This window comes from Vicugna pacos, chromosome 13 (assembly GCF_048564905.1).
Source record: "Vicugna pacos chromosome 13, VicPac4, whole genome shotgun sequence".
NCBI classification, from domain to species: Eukaryota; Metazoa; Chordata; class Mammalia; order Artiodactyla; family Camelidae; genus Vicugna; species Vicugna pacos.
Genome location: NC_132999.1, coordinates 58,799,822 through 58,811,964, shown reverse-complemented (window position 1 = coordinate 58,811,964; position 12,143 = coordinate 58,799,822). Strand labels below are relative to the sequence as shown.

At 49.3% G+C, this 12,143-nt stretch overlaps 1 protein-coding gene across 2 annotated transcripts; it reads left to right on the top strand.

The window, feature by feature from the left end:
• The first annotated feature begins 701 nt into the window (after window positions 1-701).
• On the top strand, window positions 702-10,128 carry LOC102535775 (arylacetamide deacetylase-like 3). 2 transcript variants are annotated; one of them, XM_006196673.4, is made up of 4 exons: window positions 702-927; window positions 3,308-3,524; window positions 4,909-4,972; window positions 8,026-10,128. In XM_006196673.4, exons 1-4 carry the CDS (start codon window positions 757-759, stop codon window positions 8,798-8,800), a joined length of 1,227 nt encoding a protein of 408 aa, XP_006196735.2. In that variant the 5' UTR covers window positions 702-756; the 3' UTR covers window positions 8,801-10,128. The 2 variants fall into 2 exon arrangements, with proteins under 2 accessions (XP_006196735.2, XP_072831472.1); XM_072975371.1 differs by lacking the exon at window positions 702-927 and adding an exon at window positions 1,379-3,064.
• The last annotated feature ends 2,015 nt before the right edge of the window (window positions 10,129-12,143 follow it).

Sequence of the window (12,143 nt, the reverse complement as noted above, 5' to 3'; positions counted from 1 at the left end):
TGCTGAGCACTCACTCAGTACTGAACCCTGATCTAGCCTTTGAGGATAAAGAAAGGACAAACGAAAAATTCCCGTGCTCACAGAGGTTACTTTTGAGACAATAAACAAAAAAGTGAAGCATGTGGTGTCTCCGGTAACGGTAAAAGCCACAGGGACAGAGTTAGCCGGTGGGGTGTGGTGTGCGTAGGAGGGCAGGCGGGGAGTTACAATGTGAAATAAGGTGGCCAGGGACAGCCTCACTCAGAAGGGGACACTTAAGCAGAGACCTGTAGTAGGGGAGGAGTTGAGGCCAGCTGAAGTCCGAGGGAAGAATGTTGCCCAGGGATCAGTCAGTGCCAAGGCCCTGGGGCCTCCTGGACAGGTTGAGGATCAGTCAGTGCAGCCAGAGTGGAATTAGGAGGTGGTGATGAGGTCAGAGGGCAGGTGGAAGGGGGCAGTGTTTGTAATGTCCATGGTGACTTATCCAAAGCCATTTCTAGGAGCGATGCCAGGATTCAAGCTGGGACTTCAGAGCCCTCCTTTCTAGCTGGGTCAGGTTGCATGAGGCATGTCTCTGCACGGGCCCTGTCCTAGAACCAGGTCCTCACCTGAGTCTGTGACTCACCTGGCTGGACCAATGCTTGCAGGACATGGGGCGGTGGTGAGGGCCGGTTGTGATGTATAAGAGGAGGAGGTCTGCTGGCTCCCAACCGTGTCCTAAATAGCCCGCCCTGAGCACAGCCTCCTCTCAGCCTCTCCCATGGTGGCAAGAGCAGGATGGCGGTCCTTCTGCTGCTCCCGGTCCTCGCCACAGCCTGCGTGTTCTCCGTGGGGGTCGGGCTCTGGGTGGTCTGCAGCCACTTCCTCACTGCAGACATCCCAGCAGCCATCGGCCACCCTGTGAAACTGCGGGTCTTCCATTGCCTCTTGCAGCTGTTGGTGACGTGGGTGAGTTTGGGGTTCTATTTGTCCCCTCCTCCTGAGGTTTAAGGAGAGATTTGGGAAAACACATTCCAGAAGCTTCCAGTTGAAGAAACAGTCCATTCATGGTGGCGGAGAGTGACAGTATCTTATCAAACGAATAATTTCTGATAGGTAACACGGTTCTTAACCTCTTCCTGATGTTTCTCAAAGCTGGGCTGAGCTAGTAGCCACACAATTCAAAGAATGCTTCACTTTCTCAAGTTATAGTGAAACTCCACCCTGCTTCCTGTCTTACTTTTTCACAGCACCCTCCACTCTGCAAGGCCGTGAAGATAGAAATACATTTTTCTGAATCTGGGGACCCCTGTTACTACCCACCTGCTACCTAGAACCAGCCAACAATAACAGAGAGACACGTAGCAAATGAGTGCATTAGTACAGATGAACGAAACTACAGCATGGGACTGTTTAGAAGACGGTTTGGGGAGTGGAAAACTCTCTCTGTGATGTGGTCACATTCTGCTTGCTGTTGCTGGTGTGTGTCATTCAATCAGATGCTTGTAAGTGGATCGCGGTGAGAATTGTGTAAATGTTGCCAGTAAGGATTTACTGTGCTTTTCCAGAGGGCTGACAGAGATTGAATATAGAAAATATGGTTCTTAAGTCTCTTAGATAATGAGAAGTGATTGCAGGTGCCTGTTCTCATGAAAAGCCCTGGTGGAGGGGAAGCTGAGGGGGAACCCAGGGGCCAGTTTTCTTAAGCGGCAGGTCAGCTTTTACAAGTTGGGAGGGTTCGGTCCTGTGGTTTCCCTGGCCTTGACTCTTGGAGTCTACACTCCAGGTTTCCAAATACACTGACTCAGTTTCCTCATCTGCAATATCGGGGGAAATAATAGACCCCGACTTGGTAGCATTTGGTGGGGAGGCAATGAGTTCATCTGTCCGAGTGCGTGTCAGCTTGCCTAGCACAGACTGAGCTTTCCATAAATCTTAGCCGTACTGCTATTTGTTGCTTCGTCTTTTTCCCTACCAAGATGTGGTGTGCCACTGCTGTGTGTCAACCTCCATTTCCAGCCCTGAGGATCAAGGATGGAGGAGAGAAATGAAGTCCCAGACTGAGTCTGCCTGCAGGGAGTGTGGCCACTCCGGGCAGTGGGAGGTGGGGAGGCGACAATAAATGAGCAAACTCAGGACAAGTAAATCAGCGTGCAGAGTGGTGAGTGCTATGAGGAAGGTAAAGCAGGGCAGCGGAGCGCGGTAGGGCTCTTCACCTGGAGCTCCCAGAGCCTCCAAGGGCAACCGGGCGCAAGGGGTCCATGAATTTGGACGGGGTGGAAATGGCCCCGTTTTCACTGACCTCGAATGCAAATGTAGTATTCTCTTCCATTATGAATGAAGGAGACAGCGGTACCCTTGACTTTGCCACCTAGAGGGATCGCGGATATTTTCAGAGCATATTACAGTTACTGTAGACATTGCAAAAAATCACATACGTGCCTCATTCCTTGGAGATTATGATAGTATTAGACCAGCCACGAGGTCGTGCTATTTCGTGTGCTAAGAAGGTATGCCATTACAACACACACGCACTCTAATGTTTTAATATCTATGTTTAAATAACGCTGAATATTTTTATATTCACATATTTTATTTTGGGTATTCGAAAGTATTCTGTGACAAGCTTCACTAGAAGCTAAAATGGCCTTGGCCCAGAAAGGGTTAGAAATTGCTGGAAAGAGAGTGCCTGGGGGAGAGCTTACTTTACTTGTTTATTTTTATTTTTTATCATGCAAACTTCCAGACGTTTATCAGAGGAGACAGAACACTGCACAGAAGCCCCAGGCACACACCCCACAGCGTTCGTGATTATCGACTCCGGCCAAACTCACCTCACCTGTCCCCCACCTTTTCCCTCCTTCCCATTTTCTTACAGAGTGGATCCTGGACATTGTATTCTTTTGTCTGAAAAATATGTCAGTAGGTACCTCTAAAAGATAAGAACTGCTTGCTCCCTACCTCTTTTTAAAGATGTAACCATCATGCAGTTATCATCTCTTAAAAATGGCGACAAATGCTCAGGATGGTCATGTTGACTAGGGTCATCCAGGAGGGCCTCCCTGGGAAGAGACATCAAGGCCCGGCTGAGGCGGGGGTGTTCCAGGTTAGAGGGATCCTCAAGGGATGGGCAGCAATGTGGCTCTGGGGACTGGGGTGTCTGGCGTCTGGCAGAGAGGCTGGAGGGGGGCCGGTGTGGGGGCAGGTGGATAGACTTTCTGTAGGTGTGATGGAGGCACCATGGGAGACGAGCAGGGCTGCGGGCCAGTCTGCCTTCCAGCCGCCCTGCAGAGGGCCCAGCAAACGCTGAAACCTTTTCCTCCACATTTTCTTCCTGTCTCACCAACAGGGGATGATTTTCGAGAAACTGAGGCTCTGCTCTATGCCCCAGTTTGTCCGTTTTGTTCACGATCTGATGCCGCTGAAGAAATACCCGGACTTGGAAATCAAGGACCTCCGGTTTGGGACGATCCCTGTGAGGCTGTACCAGCCTAAGGCGTCCTCAAACACCCTCCGGCCCGGCATCCTGTTCTACCACGGCGGCGGGGCCGTCCTAGGGAGCTTGAGTAAGTGTCCTTCCCTGAGACCTCGCACCTGCAGCATGACAGCCTCAGAGCAGAGCTGGGTGGACACCACCTTCCAGCAGGAGACGACACCCTTGTCGTCTCCCCCGGGGCTAAAAGCCCCTACTGTGACCAGGGAACACCAGGGCAGTTAGCGGGGCTAGATCACTCAGATGGCTAAGAGACGGAGTGTATGGATCTCTTTCTGGAAGTAAGGCTACATATGTCTGCATATCTACATCTAAAATACACACGTACATATATACATGTATGTGTAGCTACATACATGTGTATGCACGTGCATGAAATTCACATAATGTAAAGTGCACCACGTTAAAGTGTATGATTCAGGGGGGAGGGTATACCTCGAACATGCTTAGCATGCACGAGGTCCTAGGTTCAATCCCCAGTGCCTCCTCTAAAAATAAAACAAATAAACCTAATTACCTCCTCCGCCAAAAAAATAAAGTGCGCAATTCAGTGGTATTTAGTACATTCACAATGCTGTGCACTCACCTCCTCTATTTAGTTGGAAAAGAGGATTTTTTTTTTAATGAAAACAAATAAAGCACATCATTTTGTTTCCTGTCAGGTTTGCTTGAGACAAATTCTGGTACAGACAGACAGGGGGACCAAAGATTTGAGGAAAACTAATAAGGGGGGAAAAAACCCCACAAAATTGAGACTGTGTTATTATCTTAATTTTTTCCCCCTGTGGATTTGGGAGGAAGACCACCGTGATGGTGTTTTCCAGTCTGTGGCCTGCCAAGCCCCTTTGCTGTAGCCTTTGAGAAGAAGAGATTTAACGCAACCAGGGTTTTAGTCTGGTCTGCGTTATCAATGACAGTAAATGTCAATGTTTATTGGTTGATATCTACTAATAGTGATATTGGCATGGTGGGCACTGTGGAAGCCCTTCACATCCCATCCCATTTAACCCCCGCCCCCAAAGCCCTATTATTATCATTATCCCCACTTTACAGGTGAGGAAATCGAGCCTCAGGGAGGTGAAGGGACTTGCCCCGTACTCCTTCAGCTCATGTTAAAAGGAGGCAAATCTGAGATCTGAACTCAGGTCTGAATCCAGAGCTCACCCGCTGCACCATGGTGCCCCACGGCCAGACAGCTTCTCAGATACTGGGAATGAAGTGTAGAATCAGTGGGGTTGGGGAGGGGGTCTTAGAGAAAGCTGTTCAGGCAGCGTCACAGAGGCGAAATCGTGAGATGGCTGAGAAGAGGGCTGAAGAAAGACACTTAGGAGAAAATTTGCAAACCCCAGGCTCTCTATCCATCGTGGTCATCAGTGAGAAAGGGCAGCTGAGGATGGCTGGCAAAGGAAGCCCACTAACTTTCTTAGCATGAATGTTTCAAACGTTTTATTTTCTAGGAACTTACCATGATATATGCTGTCATTTGTCCAAAGAGACTGACTCGGTGGTTCTAGCAGTCGAGTGAGTAGAGGGGAGGATGGGGAGGTGCCCGGAAGCCAGGAGCACCAGGGGATAACGAGGGGGAGGTGGGAATCTGCAGCCGGCAGAGGGGTTGGGTGGGGAGTGGTCTTTGTTAAGCAGATCAGATGCAGAGCTTTACAACCGGTGCACATCTGGGTGGAACACTTCACTGAGCAGAATAGCCCCGTACATTCTGGATACTTAGTCCCTCCCTCCGCTAAATACACATGGTGCCCTGTGCTGTAACCAGGATGACCTCAAACACTGCCACATCCAGAGAGGGAGGTCCACCCAGGGGAGATCCACCGAAGGAAGCAAGAAAAATTAAAAATCTCCTCTCTCTCCTAACTGATCTGGTAGAGTCACCACCCAACCTGGAACCTTGAAAAGGTCTTGGTGGATGTGGGCCAGGAGAGACTGGAGGTGCCCCTCCCTGGGCCTCCACATCAGGCAAACTGGACATGTATCGCGTCAGGAGGAACCAAGCTCCTGATGAAGCTTTTCCTGCAGTTTTGTTTTAATGCACGTGCTGTAAGGAACTCTCCATTGCCAACGTCTTGGTGGGGATACAGCTAATTGTCTAGAATAAAAATGACAGAAGTCAGTCCCACATGAGGGAGAGAGACCTGGAGAAACTCATTACAATTCTCGGCTCCAAAACTGTCCCTGCAGTGGGATGGAAATCTTCATCCAGTTGTTGGCCACTCTGTGCCTTACCATTCTGGCTGGGCTAAACCGAGACATCATCAGGAGAATATACTAGCAAATGTCTGCGGGGAAGTTCTTTTAGGAATCCAAGGGAGACAAGGTTTTGGAATTTAAAGCACAGTTGTCCTGGCACGAACCCAGGGCAGCTTAGACTAGGGGCATCCGAATGGAAATGGCTGGCAGACAGTTTGCTGAGTCCACAGAGTATTTCTTTATTATTATTATTATTATTACTATTATTATTATTATTATTATTATTATTATTATTAAATTTTGTTTTAAAATTTGAGGCCAGCATTTAAAATGGTGAAATTTCTCACCAACCCCAGATTTCTGGAGTCTCTTGAAAAATGAGAGAGTCTAGCACTGCCAGGCTGGTATACCTGCATGGCAGTGACCTGAGCATGGAGCCTGAGAGTGGGCATGGTGAATCTTAAATACGAATATGCCTTCAAGATCCTCCCACAAACCTTGTGAGCGTGGCACCCAAGCAAACATGGACTGCTTAGAATCTCCACCCAGGAGAGCCTGGAGCTGCTTATAAAACAGACACATAGATCAATGGAACAGGATAGAAAGTCCAGAAATAAACCATGCACTTATGGTCAATTAATCTACGGCAAAAGAGGAGATGGAGAATAGACAGTCTCTTCAACAAATGGTGCTGGGAAAACTGGATAGCTACCTGTAAAAGACTGAAATTAGAACATTCTCTGACACCGTATACAAAAATAAACTCAAAATGGATTGAAGACCTAAATGTAAGACCACATACTATAAAACTCTTAGAGGAAAACATAGGCAGGACACTCTTGGACATAAATCACAGCAATGTGTCTTTGAACCAGCTCTTGAAGTAATGGAAATAAGAGCAAAAATAAACAAATGGGATCCAATTAAACTTAAAAGCTTCTGCACAGCTAAGGATACCATCAACAAAATGAAAAGACAACCTATTCTTTTTGGGAGAAAATATTTGCAAATGATGCGACCGACAAGGGGCTGATTTCCAAAATATACAGACAGCTCATATAGATTCATATCAAAAAAACCAGCAACCCAATGAAAAAGTGGGCAGAAGACCTAAATAGACATCTCCCCAAAGAAGACATCCAGATGGCCAACAAGCACATGAAAATATTCTCAACGTCATTAATCGTTAGAGAAATGCAAATCAAAACTACAATGAGCCATTAAATAAATAAATAAATAAACAAATAAAAATAAATCTAGTTACCTCCCCCCCCTAAAAAAGATAATAAAAGGAAAACTGCAATGAGATATCACCTCACACCAGTCAGAATGGCCATCATTAAAAAGTCTACCAATGGTAAATGCTGGAGAGGGTGCAGAGAAAAAGGAACCCTCCTACACTGCTGGTGGGAATGTAAATTGGTGCAGCCGCTATGGAGGACGGGATGGAGGTTCCTTGAAAAACTAAAAATAAACATACCGTATGATCCAGCAATCCCACTCCTGGGCATATATCTGGAGAAAAATATAACTCATAAAGACACATGCACCCCAATGTTCACAGTAGCACTGTTTGCAGTGGCCAAGACATGGATATAACCCAAATGTCTATCAACAGATGAGTGGATAAAGAAGATGTGGTATATATATACAATGGAATACTACTCAGCCATAAAAAGTAAAATAATGCCATTTGCAGCAACATGGATGGACCTAGAGACTGTCATTCTAAGTGAAGTAAGCCAGAAAGAGAAAGAAAAATGCCATATGATATCCCCTTATATATGGAATCTTAAAAAAAGGACACAAATGAACTTATCCACAAAACAGATACAGACTCAAAGACATAAGGAACAAACTTATGGTTACCAGGGGTTCAAGGGGGTAAGAAAGGATAAACTGGGAATTCGAAAATTGCATCTCTCGGGGAGGGATGGAAATGTTAGCTATCTTGATTGTGGTGGTGGCTTCATGAAAATAAAATAAAATAAAATAAAATAAAATAAACCCAAGGGACAGGTTTGAGTTAGGGAAGCACAATCAGGTAGGTTCAGAAAGATGAGAATCCCCTTGGTGACAGCTAAGTTGTTCACTCATGGCTGGATGACAGGGTCATCTTGTGGTCACAGCCTGTCCCCTCAGCTGACTTTGAGACAGTGGAAATAGCAACTACCACTCACCGAGCCCACGGTGCCTGGCACTGTAAGCTTTGTCTGTACCACCTCACTTCAGCCTCCTACCTTACCTTCGTCAGCTCAGGCTTCCGAATGAGTGGCTAGTGGAAGAAATCTGGACCGAAGAATGCTAGGGACAGGTGTTTTGTGCTCTCTGGGGGCGGTGCGTGTAAACTGTGCTCCTTGATTCCGTTTCAGATATCGCAGATTGCCCAAGCATTCATTTCCAGTGCCCGTAAAAGACTGCATGGCGGTCACCGTCCTGTTCTTGAAGTCCTTGAATATGTACGGGGTGGATCCAGCCCGGGTGGTGGTCTGCGGTGACAGCATAGGAGGGGGCTTAGCAACATTGATTTGTCAAAACCTTGTGGACAATTCAGATCTTCCTAAGATCCGGGCTCAGGTCCTGATCTATGCTGCTCTCCAGGCCCTGGACTTCCGGACCCCTTCCTATGGGCAGAACATGAACGTCCCCCTGCTCAGTCTGAGTTTTGCCTTCTACTGTTGGTCTGCTTACCTGAACATCAGCCCTTCCTGGAAGAGCACGGTTTTGAAAGGTGCCCACTTGCCTGTCGAAGTCTGGGAAAAGTACAGAAAGTGGTTGGGTGCAGAGAACCTCCAGGAGAGGTTTAAGAAGAGAGGCTACCGGCAAATACCCCTTGGGCCCCTGAATGAGGCTGCCTATCTGGAGACAAACCTCGTTTTGGACGTGCAGAACTCGCCCCTGATTGCGGACGACGAGGTGGTGTCCCGGCTGCCCGAAGCTTGCATCGTGAGCTGTGAGTATGACCTTCTCCGGGACCACTCGCTGTTGTACAAGAAAAGGCTGGAGGACCTGGGGGTCCCGGTGACTTGGCATCACATGGAGGATGGTTTCCATGGAGTGTTTAACACCCTTGACATGGGCTTCTTGTACTTCCCCTGCTCCACCAGAATTCTGAATGCTGTGGTCCATTTTATAGAGGGGCTGTGACCGTCTTTCCTTCCTGTGGCAGTTGTTAAGGGTGTGGGTTCCACCATCATGCAGACGCACCGGGGGCTCCCTGTTGCTGATGTGGGCGGTGCCGAGGAGGAGGCTCCACCTCCTCTTGCTCCAGGTTCTAGAACCATAGAAGGCACATTTCTCATCTCTAGAGGCAGAGCAGTAGAAGAGACAGATTTGGGGGGAGGGTGGGGCTCTCTGTCCCTGCTCACCACTGGGAAAATTTGAGCGGACAGTTCTCAGTGGCCATTTGCAGGAGTGAATGAGGGCATAAAGACTGCTCACGGCCTCCGCAAGAGAGGGTTCCCACTGCCCAGGTGGATCCCGGCTCTGGGCAACAGGAGGGTCTACTTAGCTAGTCCTTGGACTAACCCAAGGTCGTCGTGTGCCTTTTCCAATCTGATTCAGAGGGCAAGGCTCTGATGTACCAGCGTGGGTGGTGGTGGGGAAATTGGTTTCACGGTAACACTTTTTTCTGCTGTTCCGATGACTCTGAGCTCAGAGATTCAACTACCTGGGCTGGAAGAGGGACGACGGAATGGGTGGGTTTTCCATGGCAGTTGGCATCTAGTGACAAAGTGAGACAGACTGGAGCCGCCCGACTGGGGGAGCTCTGGAGCCCTTGGAGCTGAAGTCAGGCTTCTACCCAGGGACCCAGAAGCAACATGGTACGTATTAGAGGAGGGGAGTTGGGAGGAAGCTGAGTCCCGAGTCAGAGACCCAAAAAGATGAAGTCTGACCAAACCTAGTCATGTCCCCAGTGGAAATCAAAGGAGGGCCCAAAGGACCAAAGATGTGTTAGTGAGAAACATTTCTCTTTTAAGACACAAAACCAAAGCAAATCGGTCTAAATCAAAGAGACAATGTATTGGCTAATGAAGCTACAAATTCCAGGGATGAATCAGGCATGGTTTGATCCAAGAACTCAAACAGTGCCACCAGGGGCCTTCTCTTCTCCAGCCTGTGCTCTCCTATGTGAACTTCACCTTCCCCTCTCTATACTGTGGCGCTAAGTACCTCCCTGCTTACAATCTTCCAGAGTCAAGTCTGTTATTATGAACTTGCCTCTTCTCAGCAGTCTCAGCAAAAATTGCACTGCAATGTGATGGCTCTGTTGGCTTTCTGAGCGGTGCGCTCAGCTGCTACCACTAAGAGAGTGGGGTGTTCTGACTGACCAGGCCCAAGTCCCATGCCGCCCTTGGGGTGGAGGGTGGGGTCAGCTCCCCCTGGTGTTTGGCCTGGGCATCAACACTTACCTACTACAGAAGCTAAACTGAACCCTGCCTGAGTCAAGGACCATCGGGCAAGTTGACCATCTGCTGCTTAGAAAGAAAAATTCCTTTGAAGGGGATGGCCCAGGCTCCCATGCTGGCCCCTCCTTGTCTTCAGGAAACTCTACTGGCCAGTGGCTTTTATAGGTCAAGATCCAAGTCTACTGCACAAAGGACCCCATGTTGGCCCTTAACTCGCTTTCAGTTGAATGTTTGTGCTAAAGCATGGGACAGAGAGGAATCCCATTGGATGGCCTCTTGGTCCATTCACAGCAGGCCGACCAGCAGTTGGCTTTGTTGGAGAAACAGGAACCAGTCACTGAAAACACATAGTCTGGTGGCCACTCAGCTGTCAGGAGCATTGGCCCCTCTGAGATGAGCCTAGGTAGGCTGCCCTCCTGGAGAGTGGCCGTGGTTCACCCTTGCCTCTGGAGATGGGTGGGGGGACATGAGCCAGCCTTCCGGAAATGCGAGTGGGCTGGCCGGGAACAGGAGAGCCACGGGAGGACGGCGGCCAGTGGAGATGAGTGGGCTACACTTTAGGGCCTGGAAGAACTGGTGGGTGGGCTCATTTCTGAAGTTGCTTCCTCTGCCGATCCCGAGAGAGAGCTTTCACCGCCGGGGACTGGCTGGGCCCCACTGCTCCCCTCTTCTCCTTTACTGCTTTGTGCCCTCCTTCCTGCAACCCACTCGCGGGGCTCAGGGAACGGAAAAGGAATAGGAATGACTGTTCGCCTCGAGCCAACTCCGTGCCAGGCTGCACACTGGGTGTTTCAATCCGCCGTCTCAGTGCGATGAGAAACAGCCACGCTGAGTCGTGGCCCGGGCATTTCACGGTAATGCCAACGAAAAATGCCGGCTCATACGAGAGTCTGGACATTCCGATGAAGACCCGAGCTTAGGATTCCCACCACGAGTTCTCGCTTTGCTTTGCTCCAGTCGCCTTTTAAAAGAACCGCCTAAGAGTGGAGCCTGGAAAGTTAGCGACCTCCACCCCGACCACCCTACAAGTGACAGGTTCTCCCCGACTCTCCACCTCCGGTTCACTCGTGACCTGGAACAGAGCCCTTCCCCTGGCTCCTTGTGACTCCCTCCACCACCAGTTTCTGGGATCTGTAAATAATAAACCTTGTGACTTTACCCCAGGTTTTCACTTCCCCAGAGTGGAAGTTCAGATGCCGCGGGAGCTGCCTGCTGACCCCAGGTGGGTGGCTTGTTCCCCGCCATTCAGCAGGTGGTCGTCTGAGTAGTCTTAATCTAACAGCCCAGCTATGCCTCCTCCCCCTCCACCCCCCAACCCCTGCTATGTGCTCCCCTCCTCCCCGCAACCCCTGCTATGTGCTCACACAAGTTCTACAGAGTGAGTGTTCTTAAGCTCGGTTGACAGATGAGGAAACCAGAGGCATTAACAACAACACTCATTTCCTGACTCTTCCTAATCAACCTCCAGGCCAGATGACGGGGTAGTTTACCCAAGGCCGTGTGGTTGGCCAGGCACCGAGCATGGCAACCCTGGTCTGTCTGACGATAAACCCTTTCTGCCAAGTCCCATGGCCCTTTGGAGCTTTTCTCTCCCATCATTCAGAATCAAAATGAGAGACACGACAGCCTCAGGACCATACGTGCGTCATTTCCCATCCAGCTGGGTGTCAGCTACCATCTGATCTGAGGCAGGTCAATAGCGTCCAGTCTCTTGCCATCTGGTGTCCTTTGCTTCCTTGACTGTCACTTTCTCTAAGTGTGAGTGGCTTTGTTATTGCCAACTGCGGGTCCCTGTGGGGTGCACAGCTGAGGTGCCCCACTAACACGGCTCAGGGGAGATGGATGCCCACACCTTTTAAGCCCAGACACTCTGGGAGTGTTTTCTCAGTTAAATTCTCAGGATTTTCCTGGAAAGTTCTGCCAGTTAGCCCGGGATAAGTGCCACTGGATAAAGGACAATGCGTTGCATCCCACATCACTTTCTTTGGTCAGTAGGCAACTGAGGAGAAGATTTTAGGGCAAAGTAAAAAAATCAGCAAAATCAGTCTCTGCCGCTCTTCGCCTCACGTCCCTTTCACCCA